This window comes from Hemiscyllium ocellatum, chromosome 25 (genome assembly GCF_020745735.1).
Source record: "Hemiscyllium ocellatum isolate sHemOce1 chromosome 25, sHemOce1.pat.X.cur, whole genome shotgun sequence".
Taxonomy (NCBI): Eukaryota; Metazoa; Chordata; class Chondrichthyes; order Orectolobiformes; family Hemiscylliidae; genus Hemiscyllium; species Hemiscyllium ocellatum.
Window position 1 is genome coordinate 37,697,615 of NC_083425.1, and position 13,961 is coordinate 37,711,575.

Consider the following 13,961-nt stretch of genomic DNA (forward strand, 5'->3'; position numbering starts at 1 on the left):
GGTGGTTAAACATCGACCAAGGTGAGAGAATGATGTACTATACTAAAGAAGTGTCAGCCATAACAACTGTGTGCAATAAGTACTGCTCTATGCCTGCTGTGCCATGATGTTTCTGGTAATGGCCAAGAGTTATCTGACTGAACTTTTAAAAATAGTGCTGATGCAAGGAATGCTGATCTTTTGGGGAATATCTGGTGCCATCATAGGGGAAGGATAAGTAGTTAATAAGACACACTTGGTAAGATATGGCAAGAACTCTCATGATGAGAATCCCTCCAAAAAACTCACCCTTAGCCAATAAAAGCATAAGATTCAGCCTAGTGAGATTGCTGCTACAAGAGATGGCCACGGGAAATAGCATCGATGCTCAGGTGGAGCTATATATGCAGAAGGGAAATGTAGTAGAAGGTTATGCAGAGTGAATTGAAACCAGATATTAGAGACAATCTGTCCACACAGAGTGATAAATGTTGGGAATAACCTACTCAGCAGACTAATAGAAGTCGGGAGCCTCCAGAATACAGTTTGACTAAAATCCTGGAACTCCCTTTCTAACAGCTATATGTGTGTGTACCAATCCCCATTGACTGCAATAGTTCAAGAAGGCAGCTCAACACCATCTTCTCCCGGTAATTAAGGGTGGACTAAAGGAGTTGCCATGGGCACCCGCATGGGCCCCAGCTATGCCTGCCTCTTCGTAGGATATGTGGAACAGTCCATCTTCCGCAACTACACTGGCACCACCCCCCACCTTTTCCTCCGCTACATCGATGACTGTATCGGCGCTGCCTCGTGCTCCCACGAGGAGGTTGAACAATTCATCAACTTTACTAACACCTTCCATCCCGACCTGAAATTCACCTGGACCATCTCAGACTCCTCCCTCCCCTTCCTAGACCTCTCCATTTCTATCTCGGGCGACCGACTCAACACAGACATCTATTATAAACCGACTGACTCCCACAGCTACCTGGACTACACCTCCTCCCACCCTGCCCCCTGTAAAAATGCCATCCCATATTCCCAATTCCTTCGTCTCCGCCGCATCTGCTCCCAGGAGGACCAATTCCAACACCGCACAGCCCAGATGGCCTCCTTCTTCAAGGACCGCAAATTCCCCCCAGACGTGATCGACGATGCCCTCAACCGCATCTCCTCCACTTCCCGCTCCTCCGCCCTTGAGCCCCGCTCCTCCAACCGCCACCAAGACAGAACCCCACTGGTTCTCACCTACCACCCCACCAACCTCCGCATACAACGTATCATCCGCCGCCATTTCCGCCACCTCCAAACGGACCCCACCACCAAGGATATATTTCCCTCCCCTCCCCTATCAGCGTTCCGCAAGGACCACTCCCTTCGTGACTCCCTCGTCAGATCCACACCCCCCACCAACCCAACCTCCACCCCCGGCACCTTCCCCTGCAACCGCAGGAAATGTAAAACTTGCGCCCACACCTCCACACTCACTTCCCTCCAAGGCCCCAAGGGATCCTTCCATATCCGCCACAAGTTCACCTGTACCTCCACACACATCATCTATTGCATCCGCTGCACCCGATGTGGCCTCCTCTATATTGGGGAGACAGGCCGCTTACTTGCGGAACGCTTCAGAGAACACCTCCGGGCCGCCCGAACCAACCAACCCAATCACCCCGTGGCTCAACACTTTAACTCTCCCTCCCACTCCACCGAGGACATGCAGGTCCTTGGACTCCTCCACCGGCAGAACACAACAACACGACGGCTGGAGGAGGAGCACCTCATCTTCCGCCTGGGAACCCTCCAACCACAAGGTATGAATTCAGATTTCTCCAGTTTCCTCATTTCCCCTCCCCCCACCTTGTCTCAGTCGGTTCCCTCAACTCAGCACCGCCCTCCTAACCTGCAATCCTCTTCCTGACCTCTCCGCCCCCACCCCACTCCAGCCTATCACCCTCACCTTGACCTCCTTCCACCTATCCCACCTCCATCGCCCCTCCCCCTAGTCCCTCCTCCCTACCCTTTATCTTAGCCTGCTTGGCTCTCTCTCTCTCTTATTCCTGATGAAGGGCTTATGCTCGAAACGTCGAATTCTCTATTCCTGAGATGCTGCCTGGCCTGCTGTGCTTTGACCAGCAACACATTTGCAGCTGTGATCTCCAGCATCTGCAGACCTCATTTTTTACTCGAGAATCAATGCTGTCCTAACCACATTCAGCATTGAATATTTGAGGAATAAGCTTCAGTAAATCTTTTCTCACCTTTGGAGCTTTGTCTCCAAATCTGATTTTCAACTGGTCCTACATTAATTCTGTTAAATCTCCCTTGTTTATCAGTGATAAAAATGTCACCTACATTATTTCTGGGTGTAAATTCTACACATTTCACTTAAAGGGATTGTAGTTGGTCTAACCAAACTGGACCTTTTGTCTCTTGTGCTGCAAATGTGTTGCTGGTCAAAGCACAGCAGGTTAGGCAGCATCTCAGGAATAGAGAATTCGACGTTTCGAGCATAAGCCCTTCATCAGGAATAAGGCTTATGCTCGAAACGTCGAATTCTCTATTCCTGAGATGCTGCCTAACCTGCTGTGCTTTGACCAGCAACACATTTGCAGCTGTGATCTCCAGCATCTGCAGACCTCATTTTTTACTTTTGTCTCTTGTGTCAATATAGTTATGAGGCCAGCTGTAGCCCTGAATTAGACAGAGGTGCTGAAAGGTAAATGAGGCATGTTTTTCCTACAGTAAAAAGTGAGGTCTGCAGATGCTGGAGATCAGAGCTGAAAATGTGTTGCTGGTTAAAGCACAGCAGGTCAGGCAGCATCCAAGGAACAGGAAATTCGACGTTTCGGGCCAGAGCCCTTCATCAGGAAAGATGTTTTTCCTACAGACAAATTACGGATCCAACTGAAGCAGTGTTTTTCCCTCTGCCTTCACAGAGCCATAGTATGAAGTCAAAACGAACTGGAAATGCTGTTTAGGCCTGGCAGAATCCGGGCAGAGAGGAAATGTCAATGATTGGGATTTCATGCATCCCCTGCTAATGGGTTTGATTAAATGCTGTGTTTGTTCCTGTCCCTAACCTGTTGCCATTTTAATAAGGGCAATGGAAGAGTTGGGCCTGACCTTACACCTCTTGATGCCTTTAACAGGTTAATTATTGAGCACCTTATTGCTTTGTCTGCCCTCACCACCACTTTACTGAGAATAAAATGAAAACACAGTGGATGCTGGAAATCTGAAACAAATGCAGACTATGCTGGAGAAGCTCAGAAGGTCTGGGACTGGCTGTGGAGAGAAAGTATAGTTAAGTTTCAAGTCTGATATGATGAATTAGTTTAAAACGAAAGTCATATCCAGACTTGAAAGGTTAACTCTATTTCTCTCTATGATTTTACCTTGGGCTGGAGGAGGCCCAAACTAATTGGCAGCACAGAAGCAGGCTGGTGTCAATTTTGGGCATCATATGTGCCCATCAGAGACAAACCACATTGCAAAGTCATTTTAACTGTTCTCTAACGTCTTGTCCCTCAATGCCCTTAACTGCGCTCACAGGGATCTTCCAGTCAGATCTTTCCAATAACTCAGACTTAACCTCCAACTCAGCCTCTATCAGCTCCTCCTCTTTGGGACTGCCTATACTTCCAACAGTGACCACACAGTATTATTGTCCTCAACAAAGACTGCATACTCAAACTACTGGACCTGTGCCTCACAACACACTTCACATTCAACAACCAAATATATGAACAAATCAACGGCACAAATTCAACCCAAACTCTGGGTCAGATATGTAGATGATACCTTTGTAATCATTAAAAACACAGAAATAGAGAACACACTCCAGATCATCAACGCCACATTCACAGGAATCCAATTCACTAGAGAGGAAGAAAAGGACAACCAGCTCCCATTCCTAGACATGATGGTACAGAGAACACTGAACGGAGATTTCACCACAAAGGTATACAGGAAAGCCACACACACAAACCAAGTCCTAAACTACGAAAGCAACCACCCCAACACACACAAAAAAAGTTGCATCATGACACTGTTCAAAAGGGTCACAACACGCTGCAGTACACCAGAACTGCAAAAAGAGGAAGAAGAACACCTACACAATGTATTCGCCAAAAATGGATACCCCCGCAATTTTATCAACAGATGCCTAAGGGAAAGACAACGGAGCGAGGACATGCCACAACCCAAAGAACTAGCCACACTACCATACATCAAAAACATTTCTGAACTGACAGCCAGACTGCTGTGACCACTAGGACTCATAACAGCACACAAACCAACAGTCACTCTCAGACAACAACTCACCAGGACGAAGGACCCGATACCCAGCATGAGCAAACCAATGTAGTGTACAAAATCCCATGCAAGGACTGCACAAAACACTACATAGGACAAACAGGAAGACAGCTAACGATCCGCATCCATGAACACCAACTAGCCACGAAATGACATGACCAGCTATCCTTAGTAGCCACACACGCAGATGACAAGCAACATGAGTTCGACTGGTACAACACTACTATTATAGGACAAGCCAAACAGAGAACAGCCAGGGAATTCCTAGAGGCATGGCACTCATCCACAGATTCAATAAGCACATAGATCTGGACCCAATATACCGGCCACTGCAGCGGACAGCTGGAACTGACAACCGGAAGCGGCAGGTACAAATCACTATAAATGCTGGAGGAAACATCACAGAAGCGCTTCACAGGAGGCTCCCAAGCACTGAGGATGTCACTTAGACAGGGGACGAAATGTCTGCAACACAAATTCCCAGCTCGGCGAACAGAACCACAGCAACATTATTGTCCTCTCTCTGGCAACACAGAGCTGCAGGCTATCTGATTGGCCAGCAGCTCTCAAAGGAAGGACCTCTTCCTCAGACTGAGGGGTGTAAACGTCTTGCCCTTAGCCAGTCCTGCCCCAGCAAAAGCTAAATGGCTGTAAGGCAGTCTGAATTGGCAGGAATGTGCACCCTGCAGGGCTGCTAACCCCACCATCCTGCCCAATGTTTCAGGCCAATTGCCTTACTGTAGAATTTCCCATATTTGTTTATATTTCTGACAGGATGTCAGAAAGGTCACCATTGTTGCCCTGTTCCTGAAGAAGGGCTCGTGCCTGAAACGTCGATTCTCCTGCTCCTTGGATGCTGCCTGACCTGCTGCGTGTTTCCAGCAACACATTTTCAGCCCTTATATTTCTGACACCCAGCAATCATTTGATACAAGCCAAATACAATGGAGCCTGAAAAATGGAAATTAAAAGGAGAAAGTGCTGGAGAAACTCAGCAGGTCTGGAAGTGTTTGTGAAGAGAAAAACAGAGGTTAACTGGTTAGCCAGTTGCAGGATTGACTTTGGGTTACACTGGAAGCCTGCAGGAAATGGACCCCAATGAGGGGCATGTTGGCAGCTGCAGAGTGACCTGGGGATGTCACTAGCTCCGTGGAGGTGCTGCTCTATGGCAGCTTGGGGGCAGGGTCATTCAAGTAAGAAGGTGCAATTCCAAAAGAGGAAGCCGCAAGAAGGAAAGGTCACCCAGAGAGGTCTGTCTGCTTTGCCCAGCAAGATTTTAATTTAAATTTACCCCTCCTGGGGCACAATTATATTAAAATGCTCTGGTGAATTCTGACCCACTTCTCCCACTTGGGTTGCTGAAGCTCAAGACCTCTGAGAATTCCTGATTTGACCAGCAGCATCTATGTTCTGTCTCCCATCATTAACTGGCATTGAACCAGCAGGCCACAACTGGTGAAATAGCTATACCAGTCTCACTGCTGGCATATGTAGCTCAGGATCCCCATTTTGGCCCAATATTAAGGGTCCCAGGCCTGTGGTAAAACCTTGCTGAACATCAGGAGCAGACAGGTGGGATTAGTTCAGTTTTAGATTATGCTCAGCGTAGACTGGTTGGAATGAAGGGTCTGCTTCTGTGCTCATGACTCTATGTGTCTAAAGTTGAAGGGTTTTAGATTAGACTAGATTAGACTTACAGTGTGGAAACAGGCCCTTCGGCCCAACAAGTCCACACCGACCCGCCGAAGCGCAACCCACCCATACCCCTACATTTACCCCTTACCTAACACTACGGGCAATTTAGCTTGGCCAATTCACCTGACCCGCACATCTTTGGACTGTGGGAGGAAACCGGAGCACCCGGAGGAAACCCACGCAGACACGGGGAGAACGTGCAAACTCCACACAGTCAGTCGCCTGAGTCGGGAATTGAACCCGTGTCTACAGGCGCTGTGAGGCAGCAGTGCTAACCACTGTGCCACCGTGCCGGTTTGGTGCTAGAAAAGCACAGCAGGTAAGGAGGCATCCGAGGAGCAGGAAAATCAACGTTTCGGGCATAAGACCTTCATCAGGAATGAGGCTTTTGTCCGAAACGTCAATTCTCCTGCTCTTTGGATGCTGCCTGACCTGCTGCGCTTTTCCAGCACCACACTCTTAACTCTGATCTCCATCATTTGCAGTCCCTACTTTCTCCTCTGTGTGTCTAAAGCCCAGGGACAAGTTTTTCAAATTCCCGCCCTTTTGCTGATGAAGCTCGTCTGAAGAGGAGAAATTGAAATCATAGCTTTGCCAGTGAGGTGGTGATAAGAATGTAAGGAATCCCTGACAATGAGAAAGCAAGGATTACTAAGGATTATCAACGCAGCATAAAGCTCACATGTTTTCCTGAGCCTGAGAACTCATTGTGGTTTTAAACCAGGGGACTCAAACCAAGGCAGTTCACAGTATTAAAGAAGAAATATCTCGCTGATAACTTCACAGTAGCTCATCCAATGTGACAGGCTGTAGTTGCCTTGGGCTGTGTTGAGCTGATTCAGGTCAGATTCCTTTCACTTAATATTAAAAACACATGTATGCACTATATATGTGCACATTGTATATGCACATGTTAAATGTGTTAATGGCAAACCCTCTGGGTGAAGACAAGCATTAGCATACAGCCTAGTCAAGAGTTGATGGTATGAGGTGACGCCAACCCTGCTGTGGTTGAAATGTCTTAGACCCACAGACCTACCATTGATACTAGTTGGAAACAACAATCAACAAAGACAATTGAATGTCAAATGCATAGTCAAAAAACATTTGAATACAAGTCTTTCAAGTTAAAATGTGGTTCCATCCATCCTCTCTGGTGGCATAAAAAGCTTCCATAGCTTTATTTCAAAGAGCAGGAGAGGTGAACAATATGTATTCCTTAGTGAATGTCACAATAGTTATTGGCACCTTACTGTCAGTGGGGGATTGCAAATTAGCTGCTATTTTTCTTACCTTAATAACAGAGACTACACTTCAAAAATATTTCATTGGCTATAAAGCACCTTTGGATCATCCTTAGGTAAAGAAAGGAACTATATAAAAGCAGGGCTTTCTTCCTTGTTGAATGCACCAGTGCAGTGTCCAATGAATATTACATTTGAGGATGGAGTTGGTGGAGACAGCTAGGTCACAAAATTATATCACAATTACAAGGTGAAAACACGCTAATCAGTCCAACAGGTCCCTCTTGAAGTTCTCCTTGGAAAAGAGCATATTAAGAAGAGACTTGAGAGTGATGTTCAAAATTATGAGGGACAAAATTATGAGTAGACAGAGAAAAAATATTTCTATTGATGACAGGATCAAAATTCAAATGACACCATTTTAAGGTGATGGACGAAACAAACAATGGAAACCTGATAAACAACCTTTTAGTGGTTAGGGTCTGGAATGCACTACCTGAGATTGTGGTGAAAACTTATCAAAAGACACTCCAATCAGAAAAAAATACAAAACTCAGGAATAAAGGTGGGGTTTTGGTGTTGGGAACCAAGTGAGTTGCCTAAGGGGCTGGAACAGACACAATGAGCTGAATGCTCTCTATCTGTGCTGTCTGCACCAGGATTCCAAGGAGCATCATACTCCTTGCTCAACTGCCCCTATTGGTCAGTCCACTGCCTGACAAAAATGGCCAATTCGATTGACCTCTGCCACGTGACTCTGGGATGGTTAGGTTTGACTGGTTATCATTATATGACTACAGGCCACCCATGAACACCAGGAGGTTACAGAGCTGGACTTGAAGGTGAGTCCAGATCAATGGAGGGGCCTAGCTGGCAGACCCTGGAGGGAGCGAGGGTAGGTGACTCTGATGGGCACCAGAGAATCAGAAAGGCCATCCCATAAGTCCAAGGGGCCATAAAGTACAGAAACAATAGGAGGCCATTCAGCCCATCGACTCTGTTCCACCATTCAATGATAATATGGCTGAGCTGATAATCCTTAACTCCACTTTCCACACCTTTTCCTATAACCCTTGATTCTCTTACTGATTATAAAATTATCTCAGCCTTGAATATACTTAACAGCTCAGTCTCAACAGCCTTCTGTGTAAGCATTTCACGGATTCACAACTCTATTAGAAAGAAGACATTCCTCCTTATCTCTTGATTCTAGGGTTATGCCCTCTGGTCCTGGAGTCTCCCACAAGGGGAAACAATCTTTCCACATCTAGCTTGAGAACTCCTCTAAGAATCTTGTACATTTCAGTAACTTCCACTATTTCTTGACCAATGCCATAGTTTGTGTCTAAAACTCCTGGGTTATCCATTCCACTGTTGCAAGTAAATACGGCGGGGGTGGGATGATCTACATTAACTGGCCACTTCTCAGGGTCTCAAGAAGGCGGATTCTGGAGTCTTCCTGTCCCCCTGCCCAGTAAATTGGGGGACAAGTTGTTGGGAGGTGAGGGTGGTAAGGCTGCTGCTGTCAGCACAGCATGATTATCTTGTGTGGAATTAAACACACGTCACCCATAATAAAATATTGGAAAAATCCAGCTTTTGTCACCCACCCTAAAGTATAAAGTTAAAAATGACACAACACAAGGTTATAGTCCAACAGGTTTAATTGGAACCTGGTGTTGTGTGATTTTTAACTTTGTACATCCCAGTCCAACACCGGCATCTCCAAATCATGACCCCAAAGTATGTATCTGTCTGCTCGCAAGGTCCCGTGCGTATTTCCAGACCTTTCTGTTTTTTGTTACAGATTTCCAGCATTCTCAAGACCCTGGTCCCTCTCTTGAGGACACAAATGATAGCTCTGGCTGAATTGAGAATGGCCGTGCCCATCCTTAATGCCCTGGGAATGAAAAAAAAGAAAGAATTGGTGTAAATCAGAAACAAAACTGAAAGCTCCGTAGGATTGGCAGCCTCGCTGGGGAGAGGAATCAAGAGTGAATGTTTCGTGTGGAGTGACCCTTCATCAGAACTGAGGAGGTGGAGCTAGTTGCAGGCAAACAAGTGGTTTGATAAAAGAACCTTTGAACAGCAATGACGCTCCCTGATTGTGCGCAGTTATAAAGTCTAGTGTAAGTGCTGAATATCAGAGCGCCGCTGGTGTAGTGGTATCATGCAAGATTCCCATTCTTGCGACCCGGGTTCGATTCCCGGGCGGCGCACTTAGTTTTGTGAACAAGTGTTTGTCTCTAGAGTGCATGCTTGGGAACGCCCTTCTTTTTTAAGACTTTGTTTTATATATTTATTTTTATAAAAGATCTCCCATGCATTGCAGATTTTTTTGTAAAGCAGACCCCCCCACACTCGCTGCAGAGAAGAGGAGGGAGCTTGAAGATTGCAGCGACTTGACTCTGGGATTGGTGCCGGTTCGCGGCCGCAGGAGCTCGGGCAGCGCAGGGGCGAGCCGCACCCGGGACCGCGGTATCGACAGAACCGACCGCCCTCAGCAGGTCACTAGGCAAACTCCACTCAGCTTGTGTTGTGGGGAATCAACGCTGCAATCCCCAGAGCAATTCCGTGTTTGTTTCTATCCTGCACGTGAACAATAGCAGATGGTTTCACTACTTTCATTTGTAGCTTCGGGTTTTACCTACAAAGGAGCCGCAAGGGTTCCACTCCGGCTGGTGACTATTTCCGAAGATATGTATGAAGAGGGCACAAGAGGCTTTGTAACATAGGGTGAAAGGAAATGCACACAGAGACAATAAATGAACGATGACTTGGGTCCAAGCAACCGGTTCAAAGGAGTGATTTGGAGATGCCGGTATCGGACTGGGATGGACAAAGTTAAAAATCACACAGCACCAGGTTATAGTCCAACAAGTTTATTGGAAGCATTAGCGTGAGTTACATTGTCAGGACTGGGGTGCAGACTCAGACTGGGGGTTTGAGATCCATAATGAGCCTTGCCAGTGAATTGAATGCACAAACTTGTGACCGTGCTTAATTTCTTTCCTCTATCTGGAGTTATATTATTACTGAGACATTGACATTTGTGGACAAGGCCCAGTTGACCAGGTTCCTCGACTTGTAAAATGTTTATGAAATGGATTTATCAAACAGATAACTGGAGAAATTTTTTGTTCATGTCGCTGCTAAAATAAGTTGAAAATGACAAAATTAACACTGGTTTCTTTTAAACACAAAAATGTCTGTTCCAGCTTTGGTACCAAACCCTGAGAATATCACTGTCTGAATACTCCTTAAACAGAGTAAAATGGTTATAACTAATTATGCTTTAAAGGGTTAAATTCAGACTCGATTACTTTTTCTCACCTCCTTGGTTTGAGTTACGTAAGGAGAAATATTTTCTCACAGCAGGTTGTTTTGGATCTATCATCCTCAAGAGGCGGTGAAAGCAGAATCTTTGAACATTTGTAAGGCAAAGATGGACAGCATCTTGACAAGTAAGAAAGTGAAACCTTGTTGAGAGTAGATGCGAACGTGAAGTAATCAGACCAGCCTTAATAATCATGATTTTATTGAATGGATTTGAGGAGCTGAATGGCCGATTTTTTTCTCCTGATTACCGTATTTGTGTCAAAACTTAATCCCAGAGTCCAGTGTTAAAAGATTTTACCTGAGCAAAAAATTCTAAGGAGCCCCAAATTCTACACTGTAACTGGAATTAGATTCATTAGATGTGTTTTCAAAACATAAGCAGATTATAAAAAGATGATTATGCTGCTAGAAACATAGAATGTAGGAGCAGGAGTAGGCCCTGGGCCTGTGATGAAGCTCTGGTATGAAACAACATATAAGCCATTTTTAGACATTTCAGCATCTTCACCAGCAGAGGAAGTGAGCTGAACATCATTTTTACACTACAATTCAATAAAGAATCCAGGAGCAATTTACTTATCAAGGAATAGTTGCAATGTCCTACAACAACAAGGAGGAACTGGGTGCCCAGCATAGAGGTGCTTACATGGAGGCTAGGAAGCATATGAGAGACACAGAAATCACATTTGTTTCATGGAGATATAAATGAGAATGGGTGGGGGTTGGCAGGAGTGGAGTACGCAGATCAGCATGGATCTATAAAACTAATTTGCTTGAATCTATGTTATCTTGGCTTTGTAACTTTGCAAAATATTATATTTCAAAAAGATAAATACATATCTGAAATGTCTTCATTGAAACTAAGATAACAATACATTATTTCTGATCAATGAGGTTCTGATCATGCTAATAGTTATCTGATTGTGCTGATAATTATCTAATTAGTAGAAAGATACAGGGAGGTTGAGGGAAAATGGTAAAACTGGGGTCAGATTTAAAAATCATTGCAGGGAAACATTTTTGAGGCAGATCCGCTTATGGCCCTTCAAAAGTATTTGCAGAGTTAACATTCCCTAACCGAATCTGCAAGGCTAGAAAGTAAAGAAGAGCAGCATAGCCGGATTAGTCTGGATAGCTCTAATTGGGCAAAGACAGACATGATGAACATAATGCAGGAGCTGGAATAGGCCAGTTGGCTGTTTGAGCCTATTCTACAAGATTACGGCTAATCTTGCACCTGAATTCTCACTTTCCAAGCTATCTCCGTAAGCCTTAGTATTCCATAACAATATACACAGAGATCATTGCTGGTGCCTCAAATGTTTATCATTGTACAAATGACTTGACAGATGGGACCTAAGGAATGGTTGCTAAGTTTGCAATTAATACACAGATAGGTAGGAAAGTAATTTGCAACGAGGACGTAAGGAAGCTACACAGGAATACTCTGTATAGATAAGCGAGTGTACAAAGATCTGACAAAAAAAGCATAATGCGTGAGAATGCAAAACTGTCCATTTTGTTTGGAAGAAAAACACATTTTATCTAAATAGTGAGAAACTGCAAAGCTCTGAGATTCAGAGGGTTCTGAATATTCTTGTGTGTAGAGTCATAAAGAGTCATAGCTTTATTACAGAATGGAGAAAGCTCTTTGGTCCATTATGTCCATACTGGTCATCAAGCACTTATCTAATCTAATTTTCCAGCACCTGTCCCATAGCCTTGAATGCTATTACATTTCAAGTGTTAATCTAAATACTTTTAAAATGTTGTGATGGTTCCTGTCTGAACCAACCCATTAGGCAGTGATGTCCAAATATCCTCTGGGTGAAAACAAAATCATCAAATCCCCTCTAAACATCTTGCTCCTTACCTTATGACTGTGCCCCCGGATATTGACCCGTCTGTTTCTCTCTAATAACTTTATGTATTAATGCCCCTCATAACTTTGTACACCTCAATCAGGTGCCCTGCAGCATTTGCTGTTCTAGAGAAAATAACCCTAGCAGCTCTGTTAGGACAAAGTGAGGACTGGAAGCTGATACTGGAGGTCAGTCAAGAGTGTGGTGCTGGAAAAGCACAGCAGGTCAGACAGTATCTGAGGAGCAGGAGAATCAACGTTTCAAACATAAGTCCTTCATCAGGTTTGGAGGGCTAATGTCCTGAACAACAATTCACCTGCTCCTTGGATGTTGCCTGACCTGCTGTGCTTTTCCGGCACCACACTCTTGACTCAGGCAGATCTATTCTCCAGCTCCAGCCTAGGAAACACTGTTGAAAAATCTTTTCAACATTTTCTACATTCTTTGTTGTGTACAGTTCTGTGCACTGCATTATAGGAAGGATGTGGAAGCTCTGGAAAGGGTTCAGAGGAGATTTACTGGGGTGTTACCTGGTATGGAAGGAAGGTCTTACGAGGAAATGCTGAGGGACGTGAGGCTGTTTTCGTTAGAAGGAAGTTGAGAGGTGACTTAATTGAGATATTTAAGAAAATCAGAGAGTTAGATAGGGTGGAAAGTGAGAGCCTTTTTCTTTGGATGGTGATGGCTAGCACAATGATACATAATTTTAAATTGAGGGGTGATAGATATAGGACAGATGTCAGAGGTGATTTCTTTGCTCTGACAGTGGTAGGGGTGTGGAATGGCCTGCCTGCAGCAGTAGTAGACTCACCAACTTTAAGGGCATTTAAATGGGCATTGGATAGACATATGGATGAAAATGGAACAGTGTAGGTTAGGTGGGCTTCAGATTGGTTCCACAGGCCTGCACAGCATTGAGGGCCAAAGGGTCTGTACTGTGCTGCAAAGCTCTATGTTCTATATGCTCTCCAGTGCAATCAAATCCTTCCTTTAGTGTGGTATTCAGAACTGCACACAAAACTGGCCCAACTAACTTTATATATAATTCCAGCATAGCTTCCCTGCTCTTGTTTTCAATGCCTTGACTAGTAAAGGTATCATACATGCCTTATAACCAACTTATCCACTTGTTCTGCTGCCTTCAGGATTTGTGGAGATGCACACCAAAGTCCCTCTGATCATCTGTACTTCCTAGGGCCTGACCATTCAATGTAAACTCCATTGAATGACTCACAAATGGTTACTATGCAGATACAGAAAGTAATTGGGAGAGCTCATAGAATATTACTGCTTGTTGTGATGGGAACTTAATACAAAATTAGGGAGGTAATGCTTCAATTATGGAGGACATTGGTGAAACAACGTTTAAAGTATCTTGTACAGTGTTGGTCTCCTTATTCAGAAAGGGTGTAAATATATTGGAAGTAGTTCAGAAAAGGTTTACCAGATTAAGACTGGGGCGGCATGGTGGCACAGTGTTAGCACTGTTGTCTCATAGCACCAGTGACCCGCGTTCAATTCC

At 44.8% G+C, this 13,961-nt stretch overlaps 1 protein-coding gene and 1 non-coding gene across 4 annotated transcripts in view; both read left to right on the plus strand.

The window, feature by feature from the left end:
- Nucleotides 1–9,365: 9,365 nt before the first annotated feature.
- fbxw10 (F-box and WD repeat domain containing 10) overlaps nucleotides 9,366–13,961 on the plus strand; it is a 73,582-nt gene continuing 68,986 nt past the window's right edge. For all 3 annotated transcript variants that reach the window (XM_060844245.1, XM_060844246.1, XM_060844247.1), the window contains exon 1: nucleotides 9,366–10,702. Coding sequence is in view for 1 of the 3 variants with exons in the window: in XM_060844247.1 (XP_060700230.1) it covers nucleotides 10,684–10,702 (19 nt within the window). In the remaining 2 variants the exon portion in view is untranslated. The remainder of the gene's footprint in view (nucleotides 10,703–13,961) is intronic.
- On the plus strand, nucleotides 9,387–9,457 carry trnag-ccc (transfer RNA glycine (anticodon CCC)). The gene has a single exon. It is a non-coding gene; the product is annotated as a tRNA-Gly (tRNA).